The sequence below is a fragment of the Eurypyga helias genome, unplaced genomic scaffold (assembly GCF_000690775.1).
Source record: "Eurypyga helias isolate BGI_N326 unplaced genomic scaffold, ASM69077v1 scaffold21970, whole genome shotgun sequence".
In the NCBI taxonomy this organism is placed as follows: domain Eukaryota; kingdom Metazoa; phylum Chordata; class Aves; order Eurypygiformes; family Eurypygidae; genus Eurypyga; species Eurypyga helias.
Window position 1 is genome coordinate 10,467 of NW_010225344.1, and position 15,757 is coordinate 26,223.

A 15,757-nucleotide genomic window follows, 5' to 3' on the forward strand; every position below is an offset into this window, starting at 1 on the left:
GAGACGGGGCTGCTGGCAGCTCAGGGGTCTGCAGGGTGCCCCGGGAAGGGTGGGCAGGGGACGGGTGTCATCACCCGAGTGTGCGGGGCACCTCTCCAGCTTGTAGCACGGCTTAGAAACACTCGAGTACTGTGGGGCATCCTCTGCCTTTTGGGGAGCGTGGGGTGTGCCTGCAGCTCCCCATGGAGTTTGGGGGTGTTCTGCTCCCTGGGAGGTGAGGGGCAGTGGCTGTCAGAGCTGGGAGGAGGTTGTGGGATGCTCAGCTTTGGGGATCGAGGAGTGTTCGCCACGAGGATGGGGCCACGACTTGGCACCTGTGGGCATGTCACCGGTGGAGAGGGGGGTGCCATCGGGCCGAGCCGCTGGGTTTGCTGGGGCTGGCAGGAGCCCTGCGTCGGGGTGCTGGGAGCGCAGGAGCTGCTCTTACCTGTGGATATCAAATGGTGGATAGGAAAAAAAAAAAAAGCCCATCAGGAAGTTTCCATCAGCAGTTCATGGCCATGACCACCATGCCAGTCCCCTCCTTCCTCTCACTGGGCCTGTCCATCCCTCGGACTGTGCCCACCCACTCACTAACCAGGTATTCCCAGCACTGCCAGTCTAAACAAGACCTTCAGTGATGCTCAGCGCTCTCACATCGCTCCCTTCCTGCCTCTGCTGTCTGGAAGCCTGGGGCTCATTTTTTGGTTTGGTTTTTTTTTTCCCCTAACTCTCAAGACTTTAGGTTTTCCTGCCTCACGTTCCAGTTTATTGCTGGGGCGGGGGGCAGGGGTTTGCATGCTGGTTTTATAAGGTCCCTCCAGAACCAGCTTCAAAAAGCTCCCAGTTCATAAATGGGGGTTTTGTGTATTAACCTCCTTGTTTGGATGGGGAGTGGTGCTGTTAGAAGTGAAATAATTAATGTTTTGTTAGCTTTAAGGGTAACATAGCTTGGAGTTTGGTCTAACCAAACCTCTCTGTAAGCATGGAAAAAAGTGACTAATTTAAAAAAACCCCACATTTTTATCAGAAATCCTCCCCTAGCCCAATGTGCACCATGCCTCTTGAGTTATACCACTCCACAGGGACTTTTCCGCAGGGAACCCCCATGGCTCGGCCATGCCCTGACCGTCGCTGCCAGTGGCGCTGGAGCAATGCGGAGAGCTGGCGTTAAGGGAAATTAAACGTGGGGACGCTTTGGAGCAGTGTTTCCTATCCCAGGTAGGGTTTAGTGAGAAAAAGCAGGGCTGGAGGTGAGCTTGTACCAACCTTGCCCCTGCATGGAGCTGTACGGTGAATTCCTCCACCACATCCCGTGGATACGTACCTTGTCTCCTCCTCCAGAACATACCGAAATGGTTAAAATGCTCTGGAAATGAAACTCTTCCCACTCACCCTCCTTGCAAAAAAAAAAGCCCCAGCCTACCAGGGAAGATCTGCACCCCCTCCAAGCTGGTTTAGCCCCGACTTGTGCCGGCTGCGGAGAAAACCACCGGTTCTTGGGAAGAGCGCTGAATTATGTGCTGGCTTACGTCAGATTTACTCCCCTTGTCCTTTGCTCTACCTGCCCTATTAATTTTCAAATGCCTCAAGCAATTACCAGACCTGGGAAACAGCTTTTTTGAGGGTCAGCACCCACAAATAACTGCAATAAACCCTGCTGTTAAAAAGATGGGGGGAAGAATGGACACGGGGGCTGCGCTCACCTGAGTTTAAAGTATGTTTTGGTGTGAATTTTGATCAGAAGCCGTGTGCGTGCAGTGTTTGGGAGCATCTCCCGAGGGGCCGCAGGGAAGGCTCGCGCCCTTTACCCACTCATACATCTCACTCATACATCCCCACTCATACTTTTGAGGTCCCAAGCGTTGCTGCTGGGGGGACACGGGATGCGGAGGGGCGGCAGCGGGTGCTTTCCGGCGACAGGTTTGGGATGTGAGAGCTCCATATGGCTGGAGGGGATTAGCCTGGAGGATTAGATGAGCGGAGAGGAGGGGAAAGTTGCTGCAATCCCCATGCCCTCCCCAAAAACCTTCATCTCTGACCCCCGCAAGATGTGCAGGCATGATTTCTGGGGATGGTTAGCACCGCTTTGGGTTTGGCTGTGCCCGCAGAGCCGTGGGCAGGTCCCTGTGCTGCCGGGGAGTGATGGCCATGGCCCGGCGTCTGATCCGAGCTGTTTGCATTCACAGAAATTCCGGGTGGCTTTTCTCCGTGCGTGCCAGCGAGTGCATCACTCGCAAAACCCGTCTTGCGTGGGACTGGGCTTTCCCAACAGCTTTCCTTGTGCCGTCCCACCAAAGGAATGGGTTCACTCTTGGAGCGCGACCACAGCCTCGCGAAGGACGTCCAAGCTCATATTTGCTTCTTGGGATGCATCAAGAGTGCAGAAACCTGATGGGATCATCATGGCAACGATCCCAGGAGAGTGGGTGCTATAGAATGGGTCCTATAAGATGGGTGGTATTTGAGTGATAAAAGCTCATTGCTGCTGAATACAGGTGTCCTCAAAATAGGCAGTAAGTCAATCCTGGTTAATTTAGAGCTCTGATCAGCCACCCTGGGTCTGGCCTCTGCAGTAGCGGTTGCTCCCGTGCAAAGTCCACCACCTTCCTCCCCATCTGCCCTGCCGGGGTTTATACAAGGTGCCGGACTTTGTACCTGCGCAGCAAGTCACAGCCCGTTTTTATAAGTCAGCTGCCACCTCCGCCTCACTTTAAGGTGTTTCCATCCCTCCATCAGCGTATTTCAGAGAAGATGCTATGCAGAGAAGATGCTCCGAAGCATCTTCAAACATCAGCAAAGCCACTTTTGCTGAAAACCAGTGATTTTAAAAAAAATTAACCTACTGCTTTGTTGATTTTATTTTTTTTAATATTAATACGGCTTTTAATTTGTTTTTTCTTAATGGCTTGCTGTGGAATAACTTTACTCTTCACAGATCAGCACGTACATCCATCAGGGGCCGCTGCGAGCGAGGACGGACACTCGTCCGCCTCCATAGGTACACAAAACCCGTTTGAACGGCTGCAAAAGGTTGCAGCGGCGCTTTTAAGGACTTTTAAGCGCCGCCGTAACCTTTCGCAGGCTTTCAAACGGGCTTTGTGTTATTACACGAAGATGGTGGCCGTCAGCATCTTCTCAGGGCCGGGCAGATGGTGTTCACCTGCTCCGGACCAACTTCTCTCGCCCTTTGCCTTTGGTGTCGGGGAATAATACTGGGGCAGCTGCTAGCAGTAAAATAGGCTTAAGCAAATGGGATATTTTGGCATTCAAGTGCATGACAAGAATGGGAGTATTTGCATTAATTCCCTCCTCTCTTTCTCCATGGTGGGAGATGATGGAGAAAACAGGGATGTTTTCCCGCGGGGCAGAGCCAGGTCCTGGTCTTCTCTGGCTGGACCGGGGAGGGAGGAAGCGCTGGATGCTGTGCCGGGGTGTTGGTGCTCCATCCCCCAGTCCCAACAATGGAAATGGGTGTTTTTCTGGAGAGGACACTGTGTTTTGCACTGCAAAGACAGGCGCTGAGGGACTCACTGGATGAGGTTTAGGCACTGGGAATCACTCTCTCACCACCCAAACTCACCTCTCGAACCGATGAGATTGGGTAACTGCAACACAGGGTGGCAAAACTCCCCCCCAAAATAAAATTAAAAACAAAAACAACATTTATAATCTGCACCCAGCTTTAATGGTGAAATTGCTGGCGGGCGCTGGATGCCTTCCGGGCATTCTGCGGTGTGCCGGCTAGCCGATGGGATTGGCAATATCCTCGTTAGTAAATCCTTCGGACAAGTTACAACGACGTTTTTTCGAACGCACGTGGTGCAGTGGCGTGGCGTTTTTCTAAAGCCGAGGCTTATGTCTGATTTTTGTTTTTAAATTAGATTACCAATTTAAATCTAGCTTTTCTTATAACCCCTTCCGAAATTCGCTTGGCAATTTCAGTCGGGAAGAAGGCAGAGGAGCGGTGATTTGTACGGGCACTGGGAAGCAGAAGTGGAACTCCCAACCCCAGCCACCTCCCTTGCACCTCATCGCCAAATTACTACCTTTTTTTTGAGAAGGAGGCAGGATTTTCCCTTAACCTGGGCTTTTCAAAGGCTGTAGAGGAGAGGACTTGATTTCGACCACGGTGCTCTGGGCGGGGATGGAAGGCGAGCCGGGACACGTACCAACAAGCATCCAGCCACCCAACCCCGAGTAATTACACCCCAACGGCACGAAGCGAGGGGCATCACGGGGAGCAAACTCCCATCCGCTTTAACCATCACAACTTTATGGAAAACTCTGGCACATTACCTTTCCTAGCAGCTTTTCTTGCTGAGGCCGTTTCCTTTTTGGTTTGAAAAATAAGAAGTTGGAAAATCTGAAATTAATCTGTAAACTTTGCATAAAGCTCGGTTAGGTGCATCAGGAGCAAATCCGGGGGGAACCCCCAAGTGTCCGGTGCAGGAGAAAATACAGGTCACCGGTGCGAGGAGCTGCACGGCAGCGGTGGCCGGGCGGCCCTCGTTAGAGCCGAGCATCCCGCGCTGATAGATGAGCAGTGGATTAATAGTCCTAAGCAATTGCATTATCTAATGAAAATTTTATATAATTATTTTATATAACTTTTTTGGCAGGTGGACCCTGAAATGGGTGGTATTGATTGCTGGAAAAGAGCCTGGCCTGTCTGTTGCTGGAATTATTAGAGGAGAATTGATAGTAATTAATACCTGTGTATTTACAGCATTTTCCAGGCTGCTAATTGCACAAGATCCATTTGAGCTGTTTGACGGCGCGGAGGGTTCGCACACTGGTTTTAAGGTGTAGGCTGGCTGTGAGTCTTACGCCGGCGGTGGGACAGCTGGGACCCTCGGCTTCACTGTCGCTGCATGCTGGGGTGGGGGGACTCGGGGGTGCCCATGGCAAAGCATCCCTGAATACTAGGGATGGGGTGCATCCGTGCAGCCAACCGCGTGGCGCGAAGCACCGGATCCCTCTCCTCTGCAAGAAGCACTACCAGCAAGCCCGGCTAACTTCCCACAAGTTTCCCTTTGTAAACCTTTCCATACACACGCGCGTGCAAAACCGAGCCTAATTGCATTTAGCCTGGTTTACACCACCCGTGCTTCTCCCCCCAGTCTCTTCTTCCCCCCCATCCCGCTCCCCGTTAATTCGGTTGCTGTGAAATTTTTGCAGCCCTGCCAAGTTATTTCCTTGGGATATATTTAGAGAAAGCCAGCTCAGCAGCGCGCGCTGGGTGTTTGCGTAAGGATGTTTGTAAATGTGAGCAGGAACGCTGTCGGGCTGGCGGAGCAGATGTCCCCGAGATGCTACCCAGAGCCTTATTTACAAACTTGTAAATGACTGAAGGGGTTTCCTTCCCGGGGATAAGGGGGGATGCCGATTTAAGAGATTAAAACCCTATTGTTTCATGGCCGGAGCTGCTGTCTCAGATTATCCTTTACATGGGGGAAAAAAAAAAAAAAAAGGCAAAAAAAGCCCTGTATTAGCTTGAAACACCATTCAACTGTTGTGCCTTTGTTGGTTTTTTGTTTGAAAGCTCAAGGAAAATGCAGGGCTGGAGGTTGTTTCTTTTTCAGGGAGGGGGAAAAAGTGGCCAAGCATGGCTGTTCCCGACCGGGGTGTACGCTGGTGCTTTGTGTGCCGGGGCTTCTCGTGCCGGCTCCTCACAGGTGACGTATTTATAATAAGCACAAAAAGCGTGTGCTGTCATAGAAGTATAATGAAGCTGAACTTGCGTGCGCGCCTTGGTGTCCCACAGGAGCGCGGGGATGGCGTTTGGGCTGTATGGTGATATTGCTACAACCCTATTTAATCTATGTATTTTTATATCTTCCTTTTGCCAATACACAAAGCTTCATCCCAGTCTCCTTTTACCTTCTCTTACCCTCAAGTAAACCAAAACCAGTTTATTTTTTCTTATGGAGCATCCGGCCAAATGGCTTGGATCAGAGGAACCAGGATGGTCTCTGGCGTACCCCATCTGGGGAGCACGGCGTGCCCCAAAAACACCCTGAGCCCACCTGAGAGGCTCTGCCAGCACCCTGTTTTTGAAGCGGGTGCCTGCCACCCACACGTGGCATCAGCTGCAGCGGGCTGGTGTTTTATTTATTTCCGTGCACGTTGATGCAACGCAGATGCTGGCACCGACCCGCGGAGGGGACCGATGCAGGAGAGCATCTGAGGGCTCGGTCCGGAGGAAGCAGTTGGCGTGCCATCCTCCCCCGACGTTAATCGGGTTACTGCGAGGTGTGGGAGGGTTCTATTATTAAATTTAAAACCTGGCTATATAAGATGAAGGCAGCTTTAATGAGATGAAAAGGCTTAACTGGAGTCCAATTAAATTCCGTATTACCTGTTTACGCAGCCTGCTTAAGTCCCGACCTGCACACTGATTTCTTCTTTAGGCTCCAAAGCTCGTGCTTCAGGCAAAAACATAAAATCAAAGGAGACAGATAGATACCAGATCAGCAACATGTCCCGAGCATCCCCGTGCGCCCGTGCTGGAGACAGCTGCCCTCGAGTACCTTGTGCTGCTCCCGTCGTAGCTGCGAGGTGTGAGATGTGGCCATAATCCTCCGGTCTGTTCTGCTGGAGAGGAGAGCGAGGGCAAAACCATCTTGAGCCGAGAAAGCAAATGTCCAGCCATCCTTAGATTGGTTTTAGGTCTGTGCCATGAAGGTATTTTTGTGCCCCCCATGTCACTGGTGGGTTGATGGAGGCTGGGGCTGGCAGAGCGGATGGTGCTGGTGATGCTTCCCACAAGGTGAGCATCCTCGCTGCTGCCTGCCAGCACCTTGCACCACTGCTCAGGGGCTTATTTTTATTAAAAAGTGGAGTGCTTGGTGAAAGGCAGATGCAGGATGCTGGGGCAATGTGAGCAGCGGCCTGTGCCACCAGGAGCGAGCGGTGGGGACACCAGCTCACATTTAACATCAGGCTAAATACCATCGATGGGAACCTGGTTTTCATCGTTAACAGAAGCCATCGCTTGTGTTGGGAAGTGTGGAGGTCTGGGAGGGGGGCAAGCTGGGGCTCGGCTGCTGCCCTGCCGCCCCACAGGGCATCGCCTCACCATGACCCTGGGAGCCTTGAAGGACGGGATGCCTCGGGGTGCAGCACCTTAGCCCACCTTCGAGATGCTGTTGGAGGCGGCTTGGGCTTGTCCAGTGATGGGGATGGGGAGGAAGGACCCCATTGTAGCATCCTGAGAGCTCCCCAGCTTCCCAGACCTTCCCTTCTTGGGTACTCCCTGCTATTACCGGGGGTACCTGGGGGCAGCGATGTGCTGTGATTTCAGCTCACCAGCTCTGTGCTGGCTCTTCTGGTTTTTAAATTCAGGCCCCGAAACCCTCTCGGCCTCCGTGGTGCCTCTCGGGTGAGTGTACCACAGGGCGGGGGGCAGGAAATGGCTCACCGCACCCTGCTCTCAGCAAACCATCACGCCTAGCAAAGCCCTCAACCCTGCCTTCAAGAAAGCAAATAAATAAAAGCACCGGTCGGCAGCTCCTCCCAGGGCTGTGGGATGAGCGGAGGCGAGTTGTGTTCCTGGCTCAGCCGGCCTGGGAAAGCAAAATTTGGGTGACACCAGAATGCTGGCGGGGCAGCTCGGGATGCTCGGGCTCCTCCCGGGGCCGGGGAGCTGCTCGGTGCAGCCGTGTGGATGGGTCCCCTCCCTGCCGCTCTTAAACACGATTAATACAGCGGAATAACCTGGTTTCTTCCTAAGGATTAGAAAACAAGATGGTTTTAATAGCCCTTTTACATCCTACATAGATCTTAGCTGAAAAGCCTAGCTGGTTTGGCAGCTCATCTTATCTTTTTCTTTCTTCCCCCTGTTTTTTCTCCATAACCTGATGCCAGTGGACCTGTCTGAGCGGGCTCCTACCGATAATTCAAGTGTCCAGCTCCTGGCTGTGCTGTTTTGTCCGATTTCCATTGCCTCCTGACCTCCATCCTTCTTTATTTGCAAAGCTATACTCGCAGGCAGCGGTAATAAATCAATTAATGACTCTGATGAATCGTTTAATGGCTGACAAAATAACACTACAGTCAACAGCTTGGATCTCTACAGCAGTACCAGAAGATGCTGGTTGACTCAGGGTAGGGAGACGAAACAGAGACTGTTAGCTCAATTAGTGCAATTAGTGTGCGATTTAAAGGCTTAGACGGCATCTGCTGGCGTACCGAGCCGGTGTGTTAACTGAGAGCTTCGGTTTGGAAGCGAAACGCGGCAATCCAGATTGTCATTGCTCTGCTGGCATCCACCAAAAAGGGGAAAAAATCCAATGTATGTGGGGAGAAAAAAAAAAGTATGTGTGTATATAGCTATATGTGCTTGCCCCGGGATCCGCAGTTTATTTCCAGCGCGGTGCGAATTTACCATCTAATAAACGGCAAACGAGACGGCACGCTGGCTGTGCCGGGGCTGTCCATGCTCATCTCCAGCAGTGGTCTCCGGCATGCTTTGTGGAAGGAAATTTGGGGCCAATGGGGACCTTCATGAGGCTGGACCAGCTTAGCACCGGCCGTGCCGGCACAGGGAGCTTCGTGCTCCCACACCATGCCGGCGCTGCCCGTCTGCCGGCTTCGTGGCATCTCCACCTTGCCTGTACTTGCGCCGGGGAGGTCGAGGGTTTTTAGATATTTATCCAGAGAAATTGGCAGGGAAACTCCAGCCAAAATCTCCAGAGTCCTTTAAAGAAGTTTCTGAGCCAAAATGGTGAAAATGAGCCAGGTGGAGGGGAGCTGGTAGGGCATAATTCCTGGTTTTCTGGAAATGTTGTTGGAAAGCCCTTGGGGCTTGGGTGCTGACCCTCGGGGTTTGATTCCTCTCCCTTAGGGTTTGGGATATTTGTTCCCACTCTTTTTTTTCCCCATTTTTCTTTCTTTCCTGGCGCATCCCAAGGGTTTTGCAGAGCTGCTCCAGCCGTGGCTGCGCTCCCATCGCTTCAACAGGGCTAAAGGTGGCTCGGTGTTTACCTTTGTGGTGGTGATGGGGAGGAGAATTAAAAAAAAAAAAAAAAAAAGAAATAAAATGTCACTTCGCAGCCTTGTAAATCATTCATCAAGGGCTGACCAATTTGGCTCCCATCCTACAATATGCTCAGGGCACTTGCGGGTTTTTAATTACCGAGTTCTGCCAAGCGCCACATGTGCGAGGAACTTTAAATCCCCGTTTATGCCGCGAAGGCATAGGTGAGGTTTCGGGGTGTTTAATGCAGAAAAATACTCTGCGGTTTTGTGGAAAAATGGGCATTTGCTTCCAGGTTTTTGTTGGCTGCTTTGCCCTTCTCCTTCCGCTCCCTGTTACAGAGGGAAGGAGGAGGGCGGCATACTTTTCCTCCCTGGATCCCCAGATAGATGTCTGTCCTCGCTCTCCGCTGCTTTGGGATCCATTTTGCTTTGGGAGATTCCCCCAGCGAAGGATTATGGTGTGCTGGAAATCTCTTGAAACCATAAAATATCACCTTGGCAGCTTTATTGCAGCGCTTGCCGCCTTGGGAGAGAAGCGTTTTGCGTGATAGAGGGTTTAATAAAGGAAATTCCAAATGGGCTCGCTGCAGTTTGGGGCTCGGTCTTATATATTTTTGCATTAAGAACCGTCATCTGCTTTGCAGAGAAACTGCAATATGTTCATGGCCTTGGATTAAGATTTGGTTTTACTTTTATAGCTGACCCACTTGGGGGGATGGAGGGAGGGGGAGAACTGGGTTCACTCCCTCTCCCGTCTATTTTTGCTGCCGTCTGATGTATAAAAAGAGCCTGGAATGGGCAGGCTTATTTTCCCTGCCAGGACTTTTTTATTAACTGTAAAAACACTCAGATCTGGCCTTCGCTGTTGGTGTGGGGAAGGCTGCTCGGGATGCCTCTTGAAGGGCACGGAGCGAGCGTGGCCATGGGCTGTTTTGCAAAGAGGGGTCTCTTTTTGGGCAATCAGCCTGTTCTGTTGTCTCCAGTACTTGCAGCTCTGAGATGCTGGGGTAGGTGGTCCTGGCCTTCATCCCGTATCCCGCGTGCTGGCTCCTGCCAGAGAGCGTGACGGAGCGGGACACGAGGGCTGACCCCCGGTGAGGCACAAGGTTGACCTGATGCTCTCCTGCCTCTGCAGGGCTTTCTGGTCCAGAATAGCGAGACTCCCAACCAGAGACTGGGGTCCCACCTTGGCGAACCTCAGTCCTGAATAACAATCCTTAATTTTCTGGGCTGCCCGAGTCCTGGCACACCAGCTGTGCTTGCACCTCGCGGTTGTCACTGCACCGGCTGCTGTCGGGACATGGGGTCTGGTGGGTTGGGGTGCTTCAAGCCATGAGGTAGAACCAAACCTGAGCAGGCTCACGTGTACCCCATCTGCTCCTGGGATTTCCTCGGCGGACAATTTTTCCACCAATTTTTTTCGTGGTGGATGGTTTTCTTCCGCCCTACCATATGGTTTTAAGTCGGAAAGTCCATCACAAAAATTTGTGGAGGGACATGTTCAGTGATCCAAACCCAACTGTTATCCGTGAGGCTCCCTTGTAACTGCCCTGGGAATGGGTGTTCATTGGGCGGTGGGTAAACAAGAGCACACTTCAAGGGCACGGATATTGCTCTGAACCCTCCAGGGATGTGTGTCTGCCGGGGTCTTTGGGGAAAGGTCTTTTCTCACCATTTTCCTGCTGGGTGGGAGCCTCCCCTCACGCTGGAGCTTCCCCAGGGCAGTTTGGTGCATGCTGCCCTTCCCTCAGCAATGCCAGATCGGCTCCTGACACCAGAAAAACCTCCTTTGTCCCTCACTGTACATCAAGAGAGGACGTAAATACGAATAGAGATGCCAAGCAGGGGCAAGCGGGGTGTCTGGGTACCCCATGTCCACCCCGGTCCCTCTTTTTTGGGGCTGGAGCCACTCGGGTGGCTCGTCCTGGGGAGAGGCAAAGAGGGAGTGTGACCCCACACATCAGGTGCAGAGAATTTGGAAATTTATAATGAAACCTTGTCATGGCTGGTGAGGTCAGGGAGGCTTCTTTTCCAGAGGACAGAGCTGAACTCGGGAGTGTGGGGGGTGGAGATGGGGTAGGAGAAGCATTTTAAAAGCCTTACAACAGCTTCTGCCTGAAGTGGGGCATTGGATGAGGCTCTTGATGGATTAACGAGACTAAATGCCTGGGTAAATGAATAAATAAGCCCAGAATTATCCCCATTTTTTGTGCAGCCATCTTCTCCATGCAGAGGGCAGTGCCCCTCTGGCTCCAAGCATCGTCTGCTCCGGGGGGAAGATGCTTGGGGCACAGGGAGCGGTGTTGGAGCTCTGGAGGTAACAGGGTTATAGACTCAACGTGGTGTGGCAGGAGCGAGGGCTTTTTTAATGTGTTTTTTCCTTAACTCCAACCCAAACCCACCATGTTTGTCCTGGTTTTGTTCCCCACAGAGCGCAGCAGCTGCCCCGAGTCCTGTGCTTGGAAACATTCCCCCGAACGACGGGATGCCCGGGGGCCCCATCCCACCCGGCTTCTTCCAGGTAGGCTGCCGCTCCTCCCGCTGCTCACCTCCACACCACGCACGTGTTCGCTTTTGCTCTGGGTGTCAGCGCTGTTGTGCCTGTGTTTTTTTTTTTCCAAGGGGATGCTAGGGAAGCAGCGTGCCTGTGTAGCTCACCTGTGTAGGAATAACTCCTGTTCTGCTGTCCTTTGCTTTCTGTTTTTTGTGGCCTTAAAGCGAATTTCTTTCTTCCTCGAAGAGGTTACTGCGTATTTACAACCCATGGTTTTTTTCCAAAGCTGCTTGGTTTGTGTTTGGGTTGAGATCGTATTTGTTCTCCGGCCCTAACAGACGTGCATAATTGAAAACATTCTGGATTTTGATTCCTGAAGCTTCCCCCCCACTCCCCCCTCTGGTTAACCGCCTGATTTTTTCCAAATGCAATCACCGAGAGCATTAACAAACGCTGGCTGTGGCTGCAGGCAGGAGCTGGCTCCAGCCAAGTCCCCGAATGCCGTGGAGGCACCTTGTAAGCAAATACCTAGCGAAGTCCCCAAAGTCCCCTCGCTCCTTCCTTCTCCCACTCCTAGCTCTGACTGAGGAAGGGGGTAACATATGTTTGGAATGACGCTGATGGAAAAGATCTCGACAAACTCACAGAAAAGGGAGTTTTCAAAGCTTGAACCGTGGAGGGGTTTTTTGGGTGTCTCTGGAATCTCTTTGCACATCGTGACCCGCGCTGGTTTGCAACGGCGTAAGCTCTCGGTGCGTTAAAATATTCCTTCGTGAGGAAGAAACACTTGTTCATGTAACAAATGGGATAAGAGTTGAAAGGAATATTTGTTTTGGCAAGCTGGTTTTGTTGGTTGTTTTTTTTTTTTTTTAATCTGAGCTTGTGATTTGTATATGGGAGAACTTCTTAGGCAGTGGACAGGCGAACTTGATAAGGCACTTGTGATTTATTGTGGCGATATCTGAGCCCGATACCGCCGTTCGCATGTGTATGGGAAGGGGGAAGGAGGGTCCTGTGTTGGTGTTTTTTTTTTTTTTTAGAGAGATCCCATTTCCTGAACATGCTTCTGACCGAGTAAGAATATCCGATACTGATCAGGAACCCTAAAAGAGGGGAATCTTGTAGCAGCGCTCAGCGGCACGGGGTGAAGCCAGCAGCAGAGATGCTATCTCGCAGGTCATAGCTGCTGCCAGCAATTCGAGTGCCAAGCTGCCGCTTCCAACAAATGTGTCTCCAAAAGTCCCGATCTCGCCCCGCAGCGAAGCTGACTGTCCTTTGGGGCTTCTGCTTCACGCAGAGCTGCGAGGGCTGCAAAACTGGCACGATGTTAGGGCAAGGCTTCAAGAGTATGGGTTGGCTTTCCCGAGAGGGGAGGTGAGGAAGAGGAGTCGCATCTCCCCAGACGTGCTGTGCATGCTCCCGACTCGACTCTTCCCGTTGACAGCCTCCAAGCTGTCCCTCCCTGCTTCCCTTTCTGCCCTCCCGTAGTGTTTTTGCACTGGGGGTCTGATTCAGGAGCAAACAATCCCTCCTCGCTCCCTACCTCTCATGCAGCTGGACCAGGAGCCGCTGGGGAAGGGGGGCTGAAAAGCAGCCCTGCTTTCTTAGGACCTTTTTGGGGAGGGGGTCCTGAAAACCCAGCAGAAGTCATGGCACCGGTGCAGGTGTCATGGGGGGAGGGATGCTGCCCATCCCCGTTGCTGCTGAAGGGAAGAGAGGACGGGTGCCGATGCATATGGCTCGCATGTGACATCTCAAGAGCATGCCTTTCTTGAAAGCCCTCCAACATCTGGTTTCTCCTCCCAGCCCTGGGGATGGAGGGGAGGAGGGGAGTAGAAAAATCCCACCTTTTAACACAGTCTGAACATTGCCTCCATGAAAGCCCGTCTGATTTATTGCGGGTGCTGGGGCTCGTTCCAGCTTCAGGAGGTGCTGGAGACCGGCTCTTGCAGAGGTGGGCTGGGGGCTCGGCAGCGAGCTGGTCGCAGCTCAGGCGCGATTTCCTATCTCTGTCGTAAATTAAAGCACTGAACTTGAGAGGGTAAAACCAAAAATGCACAGGAGATGCAGAGGACTTCTCCCCGACCCTTATTGTGCCAGGCCTGGGAGTGAGTGTGCTTCCTGATGGTACCATCTCGGTGCCCTCCTCATGGAAGGAGAGGAGGGATGGAGAGCGTTGTGGGGTTCAGCGTATTGCTCTTCTGCACCGTGCTGCAGGCACCAGGGACCTGCAAGGGGTATCCCTGCAGGTAGCAGGCATGGGCAGATGGTTGTTGAGGGTGTTCGGGGGGCCTGACCCTGCCCTGCCATGGTGGAGCATCACACTGGGAGCTGAGGAGGGAGTCGCCAGCGAAGCTGAGGTTGCAGAAACCCCACACTGACAGCCTGGGGGTACATGACCCTCCCCTCATCCCTGCACATTCGTATGTGCACCACTGTTTGGCAAAGGGAAAAAAGTCAGATAGACCATTCCTGGGAGCTAGCGGACAAAAACCCGTGGGAGCAAGCTTGGAGGAGAAGTGACATGCCAGGAAGGGGAGAATAGAGGAGGAGTCCAGGCTGCAGCGCCTGTCCGCAGCCTCCCTCTTGCAGGGAGAGTCCCTTCCCCATGCTGGGGCTCAGCAGCAACCTTCGGGCTGGGGGCCAAGGGAAATGCAGCCTGCAGAGACTCCCAAAACCTTCCCAAAACGACGGGAAGGAGAGGCCCTGGGCACCCGTGGGTTGCCGGGGCGTTGCGCGGTGCCAGCCAGCGGCGCGGCATCGGGCTGCGCTCTGGACAAAAGGTGGCTGGGTTGATGGCCGGCATGGGTAGATGCTTTTATTTAAATCTCTCTCTCTTTGTCCCATTGAGATGAGCAAACAAACCCCCTGCTCATCCTCCTAAAGGTCATCAGAGGCGTTCCTGCTTTTGTTTTCATAGCTGGATTGATGCCGGGGTGCAGATCCCTCAAAGGAGGGACTTGGGGGTGCCAGGGAAATCTAGGGAGGAAAATGAAAAATTAAAAGCAATTAATACCACACCTTCTTAACACTAAATAAATAGGGGGAGGGGGCGTGGGGTGTGCTGGCAGCAGCCCCCCACCGCAGCCATGCCTCCTCTCCCCAGAGCGAACTCCCCGCGCCGCCCCGTACCCCGCGCGCTGATGAAATGGAAAGTTGACCATAAATCAATGTCGGTGGCTGCGTTAGCTATGCATCAGCGGCTCGGCGCCGAGATGCACCAAAACAAAGCGCCGGCAGCTTGGTGTTCCCACACTGCCCCCTAATGCAGAGAGACCTCGGGAAGCGGGGAGGACGGGGGGAGCTCCGGAGCCTGGGGGGCTCCCCTCAACATCGCCTGCTCTCCCTGCATCCCGGGGCGCAGCGCTTTGGGTAAGGTTGCCCACGGCGGGGGGGGGGATGGTGAAGCCAGGGGTAATGGGATGGGGTCCATGTTGTCGTGCTCCCTCCTTGGATACCACCATTTTCCCCCTGCTCAGCTGGCCTGACGTCTCGGTGGGGTTTGCCACCGCTCCGCGGGTGCCACCAGCTATGGTCAGCCAGCTCTGGCGAGGTGGCACAAGAGCTGCAAAACCAGGCTACCCTTTCCCAGGATCCCAGGGCAGAGCTCAGTGTCTGCCTTGCACCCAGCAGGGCTTCGAGGAGGGTGGCTTATGATCTGGAGGAAAGGAAAAGCAAGCCTTGGAGAAAGTTTGGGTTTTTTTTCTGGAAGTTTAGTAGGATGCCCGAGGCTTTTGTACCGAGCGTCTGGAGCATATGGTGGGATTTGCAGTCAACTTTCTCTCGGGTGCTCCAGCCAGATGGAGGTGACTGTTCTTGGCTCTGGCTGACATGGGTTTGTTTCCTGAAGAGCTTGTGTTTAACATATTCCTTAAAACCAGGCTTCTGCAGTTGGGAGCCCCAGCTGCAGGCGAAGCAGAGCTCCTGCCCACGGCTGCCTTCCGCCGTCTGCGAGGGAACTTGGCCTGCCTTGCCTTGCCTTGCTTTGCTTGCCTTGCCTCGCTTTGCTTGCCTTGCCTTGCTTTGCTTGCCTTGCCTCGCTTTGCTTGCCTTGCCTTGCCCTGCCTTGCCTTTCCCTGCCTCCTTGCCTTGCCTTACCTTGCCTTGCACTGCACTGCCTTGCCCTGCGTTTCCTTCCCTTTTCTTGCCCTGCCTTGCCTTTCCTTGCCTTTCCTTGCCCTGCCTTGCCCTGCCTTGCCTTGCCCTGCCCTGCCTTCCCCTCCCTTCCCTTGCCTTGCCTTGCCTGGCCTTGCCTTGCCTTGCCTTGCCTTCCCTTCCCTTCCCTTCCCTTCCCTTCCCTTG

At 53.2% G+C, this 15,757-nt stretch overlaps 1 protein-coding gene across 1 annotated transcript in view; it reads left to right on the forward strand.

Moving 5' to 3' along the window:
• Positions 1-11,392: 11,392 nt before the first annotated feature.
• The window catches only part of LOC104507827 (single-stranded DNA-binding protein 3-like), a gene marked incomplete at both ends in the record, with an annotated part of 14,476 nt that continues 10,111 nt past the window's right edge, over positions 11,393-15,757 (forward strand). The window contains one exon of the mRNA XM_010149241.1: positions 11,393-11,482. Coding sequence (XP_010147543.1) covers positions 11,393-11,482 — 90 coding nt within the window. The remainder of the gene's footprint in view (positions 11,483-15,757) is intronic.